This window comes from Acyrthosiphon pisum, chromosome X (genome assembly GCF_005508785.2).
Source record: "Acyrthosiphon pisum isolate AL4f chromosome X, pea_aphid_22Mar2018_4r6ur, whole genome shotgun sequence".
In the NCBI taxonomy this organism is placed as follows: domain Eukaryota; kingdom Metazoa; phylum Arthropoda; class Insecta; order Hemiptera; family Aphididae; genus Acyrthosiphon; species Acyrthosiphon pisum.
The window spans coordinates 85566468-85586571 of record NC_042493.1 but is presented as its reverse complement, the minus strand read 5'-3'; the positions used below and the strand labels follow the sequence as shown (position 1 = coordinate 85586571).

At 27.8% G+C, this 20104-nt stretch overlaps 1 protein-coding gene across 2 annotated transcripts; it reads left to right on the top strand.

The window, feature by feature from the left end:
• Positions 1-1417: 1417 nt before the first annotated feature.
• On the top strand, positions 1418-11769 carry LOC100575005 (rRNA-processing protein EFG1-like). 2 transcript variants are annotated; one of them, XM_029490664.1, is made up of 9 exons: positions 1418-1503; positions 3321-3388; positions 4368-4493; positions 4603-4780; positions 6168-6338; positions 7103-7401; positions 7642-7769; positions 9526-9723; positions 11490-11769. In XM_029490664.1, exons 4-9 carry the CDS (start codon positions 4623-4625, stop codon positions 11643-11645), a joined length of 1110 nt encoding a protein of 369 aa, XP_029346524.1. In that variant the 5' UTR covers positions 1418-1503; positions 3321-3388; positions 4368-4493; positions 4603-4622; the 3' UTR covers positions 11646-11769. The 2 variants fall into 2 exon arrangements, with proteins under 2 accessions (XP_029346524.1, XP_008182594.1); XM_008184372.3 differs by lacking the exon at positions 1418-1503 and having other exon boundaries at positions 3186-3388.
• Positions 11770-20104: the final 8335 nt, after the last annotated feature.

The window sequence follows — 20104 nt, the reverse complement described above, 5'->3', positions numbered from 1 at the left end:
AATAAATTAATTTAAATCATCTTTTCTGCTAGTTATGTGTTTTTAATAAATTAGTGTAGGTAGTTATTAATTGATTATATAAATATATAATATTTACATTAAAGTTATTTGCTCAAAAAATATCTAGCGTGATTTTATACAATTGTACACATAAACACATGTTGCATGTACAAACATTTTTTGGATTTCAATTTAATGCTGACAGTTTATAAGCTTTATGGTTAGTAGTTAATAACTATAGAGAGAATATTTATGACTCAAAAAACAGCTTAAGCCTAAAACACACTGTATAATTAATTTTTTCAACTACAAAGATATATTAATATAGTATCTAATATAGGTATTGTTTTATCACCCACTTCGCTGTGTCCGCAATTCCGCAATTCCCTACTTGATAATATACTGTTTGCATAACTATAAGCGAGTCTCACAGGCAACGACACGCGGGATGGCTAAAAATTAAAATATAATATGATTTTGCTTTTATACGCAGAGCAAATTATACCCAAAAGGAATTATTTATTCCCGGGCAATGCCATGTTATTCAACCACTGGTTTTATATAGGGATATACCTACTTACAACATTTTACTTACATGAGTTACATGTGCATTTTTTTTTTATTTAGTCAGTGGGTACTCACTTTTCATTAGAATGTGTACTAAACAAATCAGAATTTAATATTAGCTAGTAATTAATAACTATAGAGAGAATATTTATGACTCAAAAGCTCAACAGCTATAAAGTCTAAAATTGCAACATTATAAACAAATCTAATTTACTAATTAACTACATATAAATCTTAATTATGAAAGAATGTTTTCGTTGAGTGCTTTTTCCATGTTTGTAAGCATTGCTAAGGTTATTTTTTATATCCCGGTACTTCATGCAAACTAGGATGATCTGTTTAACTGAAAATTCGGCGTGGCATTTATCGAGTAAGTAAATACTTCCTGTGACAGTGTGAGTTGTGTTATCGTTAAAAATCAGCACCTACTGTTATTTTTTGATTTAAAAATAAATGATATGCGTATATTTATTTATTGCAATTAACGAGTAACGACCAAAATCAAACATACGATATAATTATAAGTAACAATGATAATAAATATATAAGATACTACTATTAACAATAAATTAATCAGTTTAGTTATTTATGTAGGTATACTACAATTAAAATAAGTTAAAAGATAATAATAATGTATAATGTATCAAGGTATCAAAATATAGGTACTTGTACACGACGAGCACTATATTAGAGTACCCATATTCCGTAAGTATATAGGTTTGGATACTAGCTAGCATTTAGGCAAAGGTGGACATTAACTTAACTAGTTAATTATTTTTGTTTTTAACTTATTAACTTACTCAGTTAAAATTTTTATTGTTGTAACTAAACTTTTTACAGTTATAATTATCATTGTCATGCAGTTAAGTTAATTTTATTTTCGTGTCATGCATAATCAACTAGACATACTGATTCGTTGATACTTTTTCGATTTTGGTAATTAATTTTCGAATTATTTTTTATAATAATCTAATTTTTTATACAGTTATAAAAATCTTGGTAAATGTTTATGTATAACAAAATACTAAGGCAGTTTATTTTAACTTTAAACTTATCAGTCAATTTTTTTTTTGTTAACTTTTAACTTAACTGGAGGCAGTTTAATTTAATTAACTTAACTTGCCACAGTTAATTATTTTCATTAACTTGCCCACCTTTGCACTTAGGTATTTATTTAATAAAACTATATCGTTTGAATACTTTCAATTCCGAATACTTACAATACGTCAAGTTTAACTCGTATTACCTATATATTTTTTCCTATTTGTACCTACCTACATATTAAAATAATTTCAGATTTTCGACGCGTGCATGGATTGTATGGATATATTCAGTACTTATGATAATATGAAATTAGACGTGTGTGGTACTGTTGGAGTGCGTAATAGTGTAATTAATATTACACTATGATAATAGTGCAATGATAACAGTCAAGTTTTAAAACAGTCTAATACATTTTTTAGAGAGTTAGAGATTGTTAGACAACTTTCAAAGTTTGTTAGACTTTTTTTTTGACGCTAGAAATTTTTTATTTTTGCTCTGTTATCTTTATGGCAGCAGTACAAAAGTTTGTTAGCACTTTTTTTTTCGCTCAAACGACGCACCTCTAATTGTTAGAGATTGTTACCACTGTAACCAAATGTTACTGCAATGTTACGTTGAATGTGTTCAACTTTTGATCATGTTTAATTCTTGTTAAGTTACATCATGTTAAATGTGTTTACATCCATTTCTTCCCCTATAAACAACCTACAATCAAACAAAACAGCTAATGGCCTAAGTTGCCGGGCTCCAGCTCAATAAAAGAAAAAAAAATTATAATTAATATTATAGCATCTACTATTTATACCTTTATAAAACCTATATAAATGTGTATTAATAGATCGTATATTCTTATTATCATATTTTAATCCGTTTACCGCGTTAGTAGCTATACGGACACTTTATGGTTCACACTACATCGTGTCGTGTAGAATAATGTTCTACGATTGGCTGAACTACATGGTTCCACTAAGGTATACTTACCATACTATATGGCATATCGTTTTTTTTTCTCACACGATACTACTGTAACCAAATGTTACTGCAATGTTACGTTGAATGTGTTCAACTTTTGATCGTGTTTAATTCGATTATTCGACCGGCCCATCGGGAAATTTCTGGATCACCCGATCTGACAGCTGGCCGCCCCTGCTCTAGTGGAATCTTTTTTTACTCACAGCTCTAGTCTCTCGTATTGGTGTTCACGCGGAGTACGAACTACGAAGTGCTATTACAATATGATGTACAATGTACATAGACCTTACGCATTTAATAGTAACAATAGTTAGGTATATGAAAAAGAAAAACAATTTATAGCTACTTCCAATTTACTCAGTCATCAACACAAAAGAAGAAAACTAATGTAGAAGTATTACGTACCTATTCCCTATACTCGTAAAAATATATTACGTTAATACGTTGTTAAATGTATGCATATTTTAAAAAAAAAGTGACCGTAAAATATTAATGTAGTGTAAACTAAATTGACCGACTTTTAAAAAAAAAGTAAAATCTGCTTTACATTTTTTTTAAACAAAATATTCATTATATCTTATCAAAATTATTATAAACGTACTTACATTTTATTAACTATCGTGTTGCCTAGTAAATTATAAGCAAAAATAATTTTGTAAAAAAATCTTAATTTCGAACTCAATATATTTTCTAGAATTTTGACAGTATTATTATAACGGCATAATGTCTTCTATAAGTGAGTCCGGTACACACTGGTATTTCGCAAGTGATGAACAGGAACCATTCTCAGTACTACCTCTAAGAGGTAAAATAAAAACATACCTAACAGTTTTATAGTAGCTAAATATCACTTTAGACTAAGTTTTTTGACAAAATATTATATTTAAAAATCTTAATCTAGTAAACTTAATTTGTACGATCAAATAACTTATGATAATATTATATGATATTTTGATTTTTCTGTATGCTTATTAGAAATTGAAAAAACAATAAATACGCAGTATAATATAGTGGCGTAAATTGGGTGGTGAAAATGAGGCACTTGGTATATTGTTGCAATAGCAGTTGAGAAGTATTAATAATACACGGGCACAATTTTTTTTATAAGCATTTAAAGTTCAAATTTTGAAAAATGGTATACAATTTAAAATGTAATAATTATTTTTTGTAGCTAAAATTTAAAACATTGTTCCACGTAAATAGGTTATACATATATTACTTTATTCACAATAATATCATCAAATATACTTCGTAATATTATTATAGGCTGACTGCCCATCTTCGCTCAGAATCGTTTTTCTTATACAATAATATAAGATTATCATTGAATTCAAATTTAACACCATCCTTTACAGTGACCCAGTTGTAACCTACTGTACAGCGGAGCGACACCCACTTGCCCAATTTTTTTTTTACATTAATATTATAATAATAAAGGTTTTACTGCTAAAATAATTCAAAATGTACTTATTATTTAATGAAATATATGGGAAAATATATAGTTTTCTTTTTCGGTAGGATTTTACTTAGGTTTGATTATTGGATTATAGTTGGATTATTGGTGTGTTGTGAAATTGTAGGTTATGAATATGTCTCCGCACCACCAGAAATTGGACTCAATTTACGCCACAGGTATTATAATATATACAACTAAATTCTGACCCAATATATATCATATCATATTATACCTTTATAAAAACCTAAAAAAAAAAAATCAAAGGTGTAAACTTATAACTTTGTTCTATTATTTGCACCTAAAGTCTATTGGTTTAAATTTTTCTTAGAGTGTACACCAAATCAAATACAAGCGAAACTGGAATTTTTAGAAAAAAGTATTTTGTTACTTAGATGCGAATGCGAAGTAATAGAATTAAATTCCATAAAAGCACAACCCGAGCTGGCCGCTACAAGTAAAATACTGATTTCATTAATTTCTCGCAACCCGTACTATATTATTTTATAGTCATATCGATATGATAGTTTTAGTAATAATAATATTATTAATGTTTTGGTACGCAGACACAATTGACGTATCGTGGATGCCCAATGCTGAAGAACATCGTGGAGCTGTAATCGTTCCTAAAGTTGCAAGATTATCGAGAGATAAGATTCGTCAGTCTGTGATTTTAAAGAAATCGAATAAGTCTGTTATTGGCAGCATGTATAGTGTTGTTAGTAAGGCGATTAAAATGAATAAGTACGTTTAGTATATTATGAGCCATTTGTTTTGTATTAAGAAAAACCTATTCTATTCATTTCGCTTGGCTTATCTTACAGTGCACATATGAACGCATAAAAAACGCATGTGCAATATGACGTGTGTAGGTACTTACTTTGGTATTTACAAATTTTCAAGTTTTTAGCACATTATTAGCATATTTTTATATAATTCTTGACCAGAGTGTGACATCGTAGGAAAGACATACTTGAAAAAAAAGTATCTGGGTACATATTATAATTATTATTGTATATGGTTAAATAACATCGGATTAAGAACGAACCAAATTCGCACGCAAAATATTCGTACTATATGATTTAAATACCGTTTTTGTTCATTTCATGAAATTATTTACGTGGATAAACATGAAAAGTTAAAAGTGTTTATACCCTTGACTTTTAAATCGTTTCAAACATTTTTAGACGTTTTCAAATCAAATTTTAAGACTGTATCCTAGCAAGTTAACTGCCCAGCCATTTTCACTAATCTTGCCACGAACGTCTTGAGTATCGTAGTTAGGGCCGGACTGGATCAAAAATTTCATTTTTATTTAAAATACGTATATTTAGACTCCAGAATACACATTAATACATATTAAGCAGTTTGTTAAGGTTTGAGCTCTTTTGTGAAATTGTGTCCACTGAGCATATTATTGTATTATTATAACTTATTTCAGCCACTACGGCGGCACCGAAATAGGCGGGAGTTCGTGTGATGATAATTGTGGCACATTTTAGGCGACGCAAACGTGGGTTACGATAAGGTAGGGATTACCGATTATTGATTAACGAAGACAATGATATGACACAAAACACAAGCATCTATTTTTGACAATTTATAAATTTTTTCATATCTATTTTGAGGAATTTCCTTAATTTTAAACATTTTTCTAATACAATTGCATTAGAATATGCGTCTATGTCTGTCGACAGGATGATCCTTAACCGATAAACCTAAATAAAAAACGTCCTTACGAGTACAAGCGGCCCACAGGGAAACTCCTGGTATCCCGTTCGCCCAGTCCGGCCCTGATCGTAGTTATGTGTACTACTGCACTCATGGAAAATTTTACGTATACCTACTACCTATCACATATCATACTCATATGATACTCAAGGAAGTCAATATGCAGGAATAGCCACAATTAATTCAATTTACTGAATACCTATGATAAAGAATTTGAATCATTTTGAGTACAAGATAAAGATTAGCATTAAAAGTAAATGTGAGAAAATTAAATCTCTTTATAATAATTCGAAAATATAACAATATTATGATTTAAGTAGTGCGTTAGTTTATTCGTTTGAAAATTTGTATTAGGTATATATCGTATTAATTTGTATGGGTTTGTACGGTTTCTTAACAGGATATCAATACACCAAGTGATTGCCGAGGTAGAGAAAGCCTTAACAATTTTGGATGGATATTTTGATAAAACAAACAGTAGGATAATGAAGAGCATCGATAAAATTGAAAACCAAACTGAGAACATTCAGCTCGAAATTAACAGACAACTTCAATACATTGAAACTTTTAGGTGTGTATGTGTACTATAACTTTATTATATCAAATCCTGAAAAGGGAGGCTGTAGCTATTATATTATAAATTATAATATTATATAGATTATAGGTACAATTATAACACAAATCGTAGTATGTATAGTAGGTTATACATATACCTAAGTCATGAGTGTACGTTAGTAATCGTTAAAATATAAATATATCGAGCATTCCTAAATCCTAATACTCTTATAATTACAGCCTTGAATGAAGGTAATATTGTTAAATATACTAATATAATAAATAAATTAAAACCCTTTTATTGTTTAAGTCGTTCAGTTCACATAAAATATGTAAATATTAATAGGTATGTACTTTCGTAACTAGTTCATAGTAGATTACAGTGAGGGGGGGGGGGCTTGAACTGAATTTTATCATCGGTAAGTTGGTTTAATTTTTCCCGAAAACGTTGCATTTATTATTTTAGATACTGAGCAGAGCTAGGAAGCTAGTGGTTTTACAATGGTGCTTATTATTATTATTTTTTTTCAATCTGTACACAAAATTAATAAAAATTTAAAAATTTGTAAATTTGTAAAAATAGCTGTAAAGCTATCTTCACTCCAGATTAAATAGTTGATTTTATTTAGCATATGCCTACAAATATTTTTAATTTTATAGACAATTTTACAATCTCAATGTGAAAATATGATCGAATCTGGCTGTCCATGGGTATTGGGTTCTGAGTTTTCCGAGAATTTATTTGTATTGTCTTTATTTATGTCAATATCATACATATAGGGCGAACGTCTTAGTGGCTGGCTTTAACAGATTAACCAAACGCATACCGGCCGATAAATATGAGGAATTTATAAAAAAAAAGTTGATGTCATCCACGCTATATTTGAACGATCTTCAAATCAAAATAACCGATGCTAAGACCGAGAAGCAGATGTTGAACGAAAGATACATGACTTTGAAATATATTCGGGGCACGGTATTCGAAGAGGACATGCATAACATAAGGATGATGAACAAAAAACTAATGAAAGAACAAATCGAAATTTCAGCAAAGAATAAAGAACTTAAACAGCACTTAAGTATGCGTATTATATTTTGAGCCAAGGTTCGGGGCCAAAATTGCACTTTATACTTAACACACAATAATATAAACTAGAAACAATATGCTAATGCATGAATATCCTTGGTTTCTACTAGTCTACTCTATAATTTAATTTATAGTTCCTACTACCTACCTACTTATAAATCTACTGAAAACTACAATATCACGGTTGATTTTCAAATTTTTTTTAGTATTAATTTTTTAAATGTATATATAGGTGTTGTTCGTCAAGATTATTTAAAGAAAAAAAATGATTTGGAAAAATTTGAACTTAATTTAGACTTACCATCATTGGACGCAGAAATCAAACGTTATAGGAAGAAATTACTAAAAGTAACACCGAAGGTGGGCAAGTAAATAAAAATAAATTACTCAAGTTAAGTGTTACGTTAAGAAAACACAAAATCGATTAGTTAGAAGTTAACAGTTTACAAATAACAAATCATAAAATTTAACTCGATAAGTAAAAAGTTAATATTGAAAAAAAATATAATAAATATCTTTATATTATATATAATGATATTTATAATATTTTGATAAAGATCAAACACTCAATTGTTTTCTCTCTATTCAGTTTAAATAATTTTGTGAATCATTAATTGTGCACTTAGCCAAAGACTAATTTTATGAACTTGTAAAACCTCATTAGTTTTTAGATATTTTATACAAAATAACACCTATAACATATATATTCACATCTAAAAACAGTTGAGTAACTTATCTACGGATAAAGTGCAAGCCATTATGAACGAAATTCTCCCGTAGAGTCGTTGGTCCTTAAACCTTTAGCAGACGACAAGTAGTCGTTACTATTTGTAAGACGGAGAAAACACATGCGGGTGTGACTTCCTCTTAACCAATTAAGTTATGAGGAAATACTCATCTTATGTAGCATTGTAGTGGTGGTTCTATATTTAAGAAAAAGGACAATAAGATCACGTCGTCTTATTATCACCATTTTCCAACTTGTGGTCTAATTGCTCAATTCAGTTTTACAAAGAGTGTGGACAATTTATAAGACCGTGTGGTCTAATTATCACTTCCTTGGTTTTATTGCCACCTGTGGTCTTATTATACCGAGGTCTATTATTGCCGCCTTGCCCTATGGTTATACGATAATGCGTTGACTTGTGCAAGTACATTTGAAGAAACTATCAGCTAATTTTATTATTTGATCCTGGTGCTTTTAAATGTTGAGGACTAACCTGCACGGAGCAATAGTGAATAACAATAGTGTTAACAATAGTAAGGTTTTATTTTTGAATATTTACAATTTCTTCAAAGTGAATTAATACACATATGCTTCAATTAGAATACATATTATTTAAGTAACTGGCACAAATGCACAATAGGTACTTGTCAATACATAAGTAGGTATAGAGACAACTAATTCTGAATAATATTATAGACTTCTTTGTAATAGCGAATAGCTTTACTAAATATTGATAAGCTTGTTAAAGTTTATATGATAAATACACCTTATACTTAAATAATTCGTATTGTCATATAATTTGAAAAATATTCATACGTATTTTTATTTGTATTTGTGTTTTTAAATTAAATTTACAATCTGTACCTTCCTACGTATTTAACTTAAATAATTTAAGCATTACCTATTTAGATATCAGAGTACATATACTATGCAGTTTTATAACAGAAATGTTTGTATTATTATAGTATTGGCTTAATTTTATATTAATATTTACGTATAAAACCATTAAAACCATAAAAACGAAAAATTAAAAAAAAAAAATAATTTAATGGATTATTTTTAAAATCAACTGAGAAAAGCTAAGTTATTTTAAATGTTAATTAAACTAGTTAAGTTCATACGTTGATTAGAACCTCAACTAATTAGTTAAATTTAAAAGTTTAAGAAAAAAAACTATTTAACTAGTTAGGTAATGCCCACATTTGACTTAAAATAGTATAAAATATGTATTTTCATGTATCTATATTATTATAATTATAAAATCAATGATATTGAGTATATCCAGATATCTAATGTAATAATGTAAGTAGATACCTAACGTATGAGTGAAAAAGTGAAAATTAATAATATTATGTAATATTCTTATTGCTGATTTATTTTACAATTTAGTTACTTCCAATGGTAGAGTGTCGAGATAATTATATGAATGATAATAAAGATAATGACGAAGAAGATGATGATGATGATGATGATGATGATGATGATGATGATGATGATGATGACGATGATGACGATGACAATGATGATGATGATAATGATGATAAAGATAAATTGCACCATATCGAGAAAATACCCAGTCAATCCCTAGTAAGTATAGGTATGTTAAGTGGAGTTTTAAAATATGGGTAATTTTAAAATTTAAATAATATGTTCTTATCAGTGATGGGAAAGAACGAGTTCATAAGAACGCGTTCAAATTGTGTGAACTTGATATGAACGAGTTCGATTTTCAACAAATGAACTTGAACGTGAACTAAGTTCTTATTAATTATGAATTTAAACGTTTTGGTTTCGTTCATTGACAATTTAATTTTCATAGAACAGGCGACAGGATAACGTTTTGAAATGTTTTGTAGCCGATCAGGTTCCTTCTCAAGAATCAAAAGAAATAGTTTGTTTTTAATTTTGTTTATTTTTAGTAAGGATATTTGTTTTTTTTTCATCGCTGATAAGAATAGTTGGTATACCATTTATGGTATATTATTATAATTCTGTTGTAACTTGACATAATACAATAAAGTTTTATAAATAACATTCCCAAGACTAACATGTTCACACAAATTATTGTCTGATGTATACTAATAAAAATCGCCGGTTTCGACGCATAGTCGGCATTCGCATGTATTTCCACGTATTTTTTTTTTTATTTCTAACTTAAGTATTTTTTTATTTTATTTTCTTTAGTAACTTTTATAATTTTATATCATTTTAAAAACTATAAACTACTGAACTAGAATTTGAACTAGAACTTGAACTAGCTCATTCTAAAAACTATGAACTAGAATTTGAACTAGTTCATATTTAATGTCTTGAACTTGAACTAATTCATTTTTAGAAAGAACTTTCCCATCACTGGTACTTATAGATTTAAATGTTAAAATAAAGATAGGATTTTGTTTTGACAGATAGGAAATAATATTTAAATTATTAAAATGTATAGAATGTTAAATCATAGTAACTAGTATTATATTAGTATTGTATAAATATATGTGCATAATCTATATGTATAAAAATGGAGCGTGAAAAATGTCATTGCCTTATCAATTGAGAACGACTGGTCCGATTTGGCTCAATTATTTTTAAGATGTTCGTAATTGCCAGGAGAAGGTTTTTACGAAAGATAATTTTAGGAAAATCTACCGGAAAGGATGTAAAAAATACAACAGTAGCGCAACAGTGTATTATATATTGGTTGCTATTGGTTAATCGGTCATGTTTGTTGATTTGTATTATTATTTTTTATCAATATATACATATAAATGGCCGTTTGTTTGTAGATTAGACCTCTGGGAATAAGGCAGGCTAATTTAAAAATGGTTAAATTTGGTTTTTTTTTTATTCTTCTAACATTAGTACGGTTAGGTTAGGTTAGAATTTTATGTTAATTGATTATATTAATCCACCATAGATGGAATACGACAAACTTAGTATAACTTTGATACTTTATAGAGTTAAATCATACACTTACGTACAAACAGCACGGGGTCCGCGATCTACCACAGGTAGAATCCCTACCTGTTAATATTTATTCCGGGCAACGGAAAAGTTAAGATAAATTTTGAACACCATACACTGAATATTAAACAACGAAACAAAGTTTGAGTCATATAATAGAGACATAGATTTGGTACATTTAACGGGCAACAAAGTGCACGGGATCAGCTAGTATATTATATAACTACATAATGTATTATTTATGTGATTTGTAAACATGTAAAACAATAATTTACATAGAGATCAGGCAATTCATTATTAAAAAAACATCAAATTCAGATATACCACTCTATAGTACCATTACATTATATTTTAATAGTATATAGATAATGTGAAGAAAAATATATGTTATTTTTTAGGATGAACGAATTAATCACTATCTTGAACTCAAAAGGTCTATCGATAAGACAGACAGAGAAATTAAATCAGCGAAACTGAAATTAAATCGAAAAAATAAACTGGTACAGATGTATGTTATGAAATTGAAGAAAGAAAAAAAAGAAGAAATGTTATAACCTAATCCTTTGTCATTGATTGAATCATTTGAATGTATTCTTATTCATAATTTTTATAATCGCTAAATAGAAAAATATCACACGTGTGTTGCACTGTTGCCTATATGATACTAGATTGAACTAGAGTATGAAGTATTAATTTTTTTTTTATATATCATAAAATATGTTATGTTATATTTTAAAACATATTATACTATCCTTCAAACAACTAGCAAGCTTAAGCTTTTAAAATTTGAAATATTGACAACATATTTCAATGTTCCTATTATATGGATTGGTTCTAATATTCTATAGGTATAGTAGGTATAATTATTGAGTTAACAACAAGGACTGGAACCTTTTGAATTTAACGGTATCGGTTCCGTTATTGGTTCTCCAAAAATAAAATAACTGTTCAGGTTTGGTTCTGGTTTTTTGATAAAAAAAAAAATAAAGGTATCAGTTCCAAATAATTTTGGTACCGGTCCTAGATAATTTAGGTACCGAAAAGTATAACAATTAAATACCTATCCGGTATCTTTATATTAGGTATAATATTAAAATATATATATTTTTTATTATTAGAAGTAATGCTTCAACATCACAGGTCGTTAGCCTAGTGTAAATTTAAATACAAAAAAATAAAAATAACAAATTATGTTAAGATTACGAAAATAATTTGTTTATGAGATTAGTTTTCGTTAAAAAAGTAATTATTTTAATGATTTTGTTTTCATTGAGTGCTTCGTCCATGTTCGTAGGTATTGCTAAGGTTTTTTTTTTATATCCCGGTACTTCATGCAAACTAGGATGAAAAATCGGCGTGGCATTCGTCGAGTGGGTGGAGGATTTTTGCTGATAAGGAAAGAGTGAATTGCGAATGATTGTTCGATTTCGCATCTTGTGATTGCAGCTTCCTGTCTTCTATTGATGTGGTAAGGTGGGATCCATTTCTTTCTACCTGTCTTTATTGTTATAATCTTATTGATGGGAGGAATAGTACCCCAATACTTTTGCCATTCAGAGTATATTTTGTGTTTGATGGATGATTGGATGTCATTAGTCGGTAGGTCGGAGATTGTTGGATGAAGGGGGTGATTCTAGTTGCAAGGTCAGCATGATTTGGGTTTCAGTTGAGAATATACAAGATTCAGGCCGGAGATATTGTTTGGTAGATCAGTTTGATGAAGATATTATGTATGGATGGTTTTAATTGAAAATGTTCTATATATGGTTTGGAGTGATTTTCCTTTTAATTTCATAATAGTTCTTTTTCTCTGAGTAGATTAAGTGGCAGTTCTTCAGCATAGCATTGAATTCTGATGGAGCTGGTTCTGGAGGCTTGTACATTAAATTATATTACAAGACTATCAATAAAAACAAACTTTTAGTAGATAATATATTTGTATATTTTTTGAATTTTTCTAATGAATTATAATAAAAATCATTTAAATAAGATACATTTTATATAATATTATCCTTACCTATACCAAGGCCGTAACTTGATTTTAATGAAAATATAAAATTATTCTGGTTACAATATTGACTGGTTATTTTTGTCTACTTTTTAAAAAAAAATAGTGGGATCCGGACCTTTGGATACAACCACCAGTTACGTCCATGTAAGTTTCCAGAAATATAATAATAAAAGTTTAACATGAAATTTTCTAATTATTTGTTTTTGGATATTTACCAAAGCTTATTGACGCTATGTTTTCTATTTTTTAGTAAGTAGATCACAAGGTTTTGATGCAACACCATTAAAACCTTCTAGAATAGCGTAGAACGAAGCAATAATAGTTTTTCACATTTACAGAGATTTGAAGGATCATTTAAATCTATATAAGAAGTAAGAAATCCAACTGCGTTATCTTTGGCAAATTTACCCTAAACAATAAAATTATTAAAAATAGATACAATAAATATTTTTATTTAACAAAAAAATATTACTTTTTCATTAAACGACTTTTAATAATTATAAAAAGTTATTTAATTTTTTATACAAATTTGTAAACATTTTTAGGTAATTCAGCTAGTTTTATATTATATTAATTTTTTTCAAATTGATGCGCCCATATTATAAGACAAGATAATTCTTAAATATAATAGTACAACATTATTTCATACACTCATGTTTTCTCCGTGATATAAATGGACAAAACAGCAAATTAGTGTTCATCAGTTCCAATTTTTTGTTATTAGCTTAGAATGATTGAACCTTTATCTAACTAAAAGGTAATAGCGCCTATCTGTGTTCATTGATCATTCGTTGTACGTTGGTTTTTACAATATTTTAATAAATTAAAAATAAAATTTTAGGGGCATTGGAGTTTACATTTTTACAACATTGATTTTCATTCGATTTCTCATCTATTGATATTTTGTTGTAATTTAAAATGGAATAATTGTAGATGCCTACTTGAAATTTACACCATATGTTTGTTTTATTAATTTCTATACTTGACTCAATTTTAACTGTACCTACAGCAGAGCAGCATCCACTTATCCGCTTTTTTTTTATTGTTATTTTTATTTTTAAATGATAATTTTGTCTTAAATGTAAAAGTTATTACAATGAGAATGATTATTTCTCAAATGATGTAGTGAGTGGAGAATCAATACAATAAAATGCTTACGGACATCTATTATAACACTACACGTCCTCTAGGCTTCATAATATTTAGCATTAAAAGCAATTGAAAGCGAGTCCAGTTATCCCCTTCCGTTCCCATAAAACATTATTATTTATACCATTTCTTATGCGGGGTAGCGTATGATCATATAAATAAGTACCTAATAGCTTAATTAATAAAAAGTAATTTAATAATTTATGTTAAATTTGTATACCTCTTGAATAGTCAAATCACATTTATCATGTGAATCACTGATATTAGACAAAGGGTTCAAACTATATCTTATATATGTTTTTTCTTTTGGAAAAGATGCCTCCAGTAAGATAGATTTAAATTTATCCTAGAAAAATAAAAGTGATTATATTATGATCCTATTCTGCATTTTTCAGATAATAATGTTTCAATACCAATGTATACATTCGTACTTTTTGAAGTTATTGGAGCTACTCCAGAACTCAACAATTCAGGAGTGCAGTCATTCAGGTTTGCTAGTGATAAAATTTAGAAATCCATTACAGGATATATCACCTTGATATCCAACCCTTTTAAAATTTTTAAAATACAAATAATATATTTTTTAATTTACACGTGAGTCATGAAACAAATATTTGTATACAAAACATTATATTATATCATAGACTGCACTTTTTGTCGTTATATGCATGGACCATGACTAATATTGTTCATGACATTTGACATTTGAAAATGTCTTAACAAAATAATCTTTACTTTTTGTATGTTTACACTTTGCGGCAATGTTCTATGGATTATCTAAAAATTAGTGAAATAATTAATAGTTTTACGTAAAATAAAACTGGAATAAATATATAATATTGTATGAGAAAAACGGTATCTTTATTAAAATTATTGTCTTTTTTTTTTCATTTCAGCAGATTATTAAAATGAATAAATAAAATCAGTTGATAGTAGGTTTATACATTTGCCTTATAGAATCTGAAATAACATGAATCATACAATAGTGGAGGTAACCCATTTTTCATTTGTTAAATACTACTTATTATTCTAATTAAAAAAAATTATTTTTAATGTGGTATTTTGTTTTAGTTATAACTTAAAGAGTTAGAATATTAAATTTTATTAAAGCACATTTGTCCAGGTGAACGCAAAAGGTTACCTCGGTTGACTTTCTCAAGTACAATAGTACTATTCAAATACAATTTTATTGTTCTTTAGGGGAATAAAAATCTATAGTTATGGCGACAGAAGATTTATCCTATATATAGACATATAGTATATATATTTATGACTTAAGTTAATACATACATAACTCTGTATTTTTACAAATAATATTAATTTACTTAGATACTCACAAGGTACCACTGGAGCAGTATACTGATCTATTAGAAATTTTACTGGTATATATATACCAACAGCCAATTGAGGAAAAGACGTTTTCATCTCTTCGATATATTTTTAAAATTTTCAGAATTTCTCGGAAAGTCTATGGAAAATTCCTAACCAAAGAATGTGTTAAAATACATATGGAATATTATTAGTTTTGATAACTGTAAAGTGTTGTGTTCTTGGTCATTAAAGTACAAATGTAGAATATGAAGAAATAAAACAAAAAAATAATAAATTTTAATTTATAAGTATCTATTCAAAATGTTAAGTGAATAATAAATAATATTATAATTTATTATTAATAAATGAGTTAATTCATTAATGTTAGATTATATTATAATTTTTAAGTTATAACCCATTATTATATCAATAATCAATGAATTTTGGGTAATGATTAAAACATTATATGTTAGTTTGATATGTAGTATCAAATAGTATAGGTACATTGAAATTAAGTTTATAATACGTTTGAAGAAAAATAATTGAAAAATTCTATATATTTTTCTTATACAATTTTGTAATATTTTTACGTGGAATTCTATCAAAGTTTGATTTGATATTATACAATTAATTTTATTGATGCTATGCAGATTCTGCGAGAATTGTAAAATTAACCTTGATTGTATAACAAAATATAATTAAAATGTAACTATATAATATATATTTAGATACCTAAATATCTCGGCATTAATAGCCTACAGGCAAAATTTGAACAGATACTTTTATTAATTCAAAAATTAAAAGTAAATATGTTGTTACGTAATTCTCCAAATCTGTTAGGATAACACCAGTGATCCCTGGATGTTCGTCGAAAAAGGCCTTTCATTTCATCTAATGAGTTGATTCCTCCATTACAAACGCCGCCAGCAAGCACTTGAGTCCATTCCGATTGACTAAGGTGGCCGTATTATAGATAGGCCTCTTAGCCTTCAATGTTTTGTCTAAAGCGTATAGATTTACAGATATACAATTCGTATAGATATTCTAACTATTAAGTCTAATATAAATCTATTATCATAACTATTTAGTATTTATAGCTTTCTCTAACACAATATTTTTTTTTTCATTTTGAATTTTTGAGCTTACTTAGTTGAGATATATTATTTAGTTTTACATAACAAAGGCCTTAACGCTGACGGAGTTTACAATCACCTATCGCCTTCATCACGACTGGGCCTTAATAAATTAAAATCAAATTATGTCACTGAAACTATTTCAAGTGTTTTTGGTCCGCTCAAAATCGATTTTTCTAAGCATTGTATATTCATTACACTATTACAGTATAGTTGAATCAGTGAAATCAGATTCAAAACAAACAAATTCAGATGAAATTTTAGCATTATACACTCATTGCACCTATAGATACGAGATACCACTGTACTAGAGCCGCTCGCAATTATTTATTTAAACAAGACAATATTTACAAAGTTCGACATACCTACTAAACGATTTTACCATAATTAACTACAAAAAAAATTATGTACCTTATCCTTAACATTTTAGAAGTAATTTCAGTCCAGAATCATATCACAGGCATTTGAAAGATCAATTTTATAACCCGAACCCATCTATTAATAGTTTTATTGGAGGGATTAAAGAACACCAAGCAGAATTTTATTTAAAATTACAGTAAAATGGTCGAAAAACTACGAATCGCAAATCTAAAGTTATCGAAAACTTGGACCTTGTATAAAGAAAAAAAAATACCAGATTGCCGATTGGAATACTTGAAAATGGTGGGCTTCAAATTTCAAATTTAATTTTAAGGTACCTACTCATTATTATATAAGTTTGATATATTAATTTATTTATTCATGATACGTTTTTAACTAATTTAATTTTAACTATTTTAACTAATAATAATAATAAAACTCAAAATTCTAATTTTTATTTCTTTTGATTTTTACTGATTTTTTTAAACTAATTTCAATATCACTGTAAATGCTTAATTAAATATAAATAATAACTACTTTTTTTCTATAAAATTGATTTACGCTTATGAGTTATTAAAAAGATTATTCGGTTTTGCGTGTATGGGTTATTTATTTTTGCGCTTTTGGGTTGCGTTCGGGTCATATTTTGCGCTTACGGGCTCGGGGCTACAGCCCTTTTATCTTTCTCTGCTTGTAGTAGTGGCTCAAACATTTCTAAACATAAAGGGTAGACAATTATCTATGCAATAGTATATTACGCCTATATTTTAGACAACATAAATACAATAAAAGTTACTTGCAGCTTCTAAACATTTCGTTTTATTATTTTTTTCATTTGCTTATAAAAAACGATGGATAGTGCTATTAAAAAAGCACGCTGTTGCACAGATAAAGTTCTTCTTTACGTGTTGTGAAAATTTGGTAATTCTACAACAAATATGGTGCGATAGAAAAGTTGTTCCGTGCAAAACAGTTTTTGTTATGTTGTACATTTGTAAGACGGAGACAACACATGCGGCCGTGACGTTCTCTTAATACTACATAATTAGTAATTACAATTATCCCAAGTTATGATAATAAGTTAGTAAAATCTTAATTTAAGATCAAAATTTAAAATTTCCAATAGTTTACAAAAGCGCCGGGAAAAACAACATAAAAATTAAGGAAAAACGGGAATTTTTTTATTTTTTTATTTTTGTGTCTGTCATCGCCTTTTAGGACAGTAAAAATGCTTGGATTTTCTTCAACAGTATCTTTTCTGATAGGAAAGTGAATCTAATTGGTACTTCGGGGGGTCAAAAATGGAAATTTCGTGAAAATCGATTTTGGTTTTTGGTGTCCCTCTAAAACAAATGACCGTAGATACGTGGAATTTTGACTTAATGTTTATATCAGCATTTTCTATACACCATGCCTTTCTAAAAATATTTTGACTTATTTTGAGCTGTTTAGGAACATTTTCAGTTTCCATTTTTTTTAAATTTTTTATTCTATAAATATAAATAAAACTTTAAAAATGTATTAGAAGGCTTCTAATATATTGATTCAAAGATAGATGAAAAATATTAAAAATCCATAGTCGCAATTTTTTTTTATAAGCATTTAAAGTTCAAATATTGACAAAATACGTAAAAATTAGGAAATTTACAATTTATTTCGAGTTAAGAATTCGTAAAAATTTTTCTTTTTAAATCTAAGATTTGAAAATGTAATACAAGATTTCTCATAATATTTTCTACCTTTTTCAAAAAAAAAAATGTCTACAAGAAAGTCAAATTAAATTTTTATGAGCGTTTGAAATTCATATTTTTACAACATTTGATATTCGCTGGATTTCTCATCTGTCAATTTTCTTATTTTATTGTTATCAAAAAACAAATGACTGTAGGTATTTGAAAATTTCACTGAATGTTAATATTTTCATTTTCTATACGTCATACAATTTTGAAAATATTTTGACTCTTTTTGAACTGTTTACGGACATTCTCAGTTTTCAATTTTTTTAGTTTTTTTATAATCTTTATAATATCAATAAAGTTTTATCTGTTGGGCCAAAAAGTGTAAATATTTATTACAAGGCTCCTGATATATTGTTACAATAGCAGTTGAAAAATATTATAAATACATATGCACAATTTTTAAAATTAAAGAAAGATACCAGGTATGTAAAGATTAGGTGTAATAAATTTGTAATTTACTTAAGTACTTTTCAATTAAAATGATAATCTAAAATCTATATGACTATAGCATAATATAATATTGTTAGATCCGTAATACTAAAATATATCTAAAGATTAGCTGGTGACCCAACTTAATAGTCACCTACAAACAAAAATAATTACTAAATTCGGGACTTTTGTATGAGGATTCACATCTTATAAGTTATATAACATAAATAATTAAATAATATTATATTAAATCACAAAAATACAAAATGTACCTACCTAAGTATTTTGATGGTCATTCTTTCAGATACTCAGACGTACCAAGTCTCTACGATGTAGGAAGTACCTATATTTTTAATTGTTCGAGCGAGTGACCCCGCTCGGTGACTCGGTGCAACAAAAATGCAATTTTCTTAACCCTGTGACCCATTTGGAGAGGTGTTGCATAGCAAATCGTTGGATATTTTCAAAGAAATGTTGGATTAATTTTGAAAATGCTATTTTCATTGTTTACGTGCAAAAACTTCAAAAGTAAGTATGCGAGGTAAGTTCTGATCACACCAATGTATTGTGCGTCAAAAACCACACATTTTGATTAAAAAAAATGTCGAAAAAATCAATTCTAAGTATTTTTTTGAAAAAAATTTGCATTTTGAAAAAAATCTACTTTTTGAAGTTTTTCACCGATGACTTCAAAACTAAGTCCGTCCGACTTTTTTTTTTGACATTCTTATTAAGCACCCCAAGACACACATTTTGGAAAAAAAAAAAACCTTAAAAATCGATAGGTTGCTAAACTAGAATTGTTCCTGCATAGTTTATAAGGTACTTTCTTTTAAATTTAATTTAAATTGTCTACAGCAGAAATTCCGTGAACCTCGCAT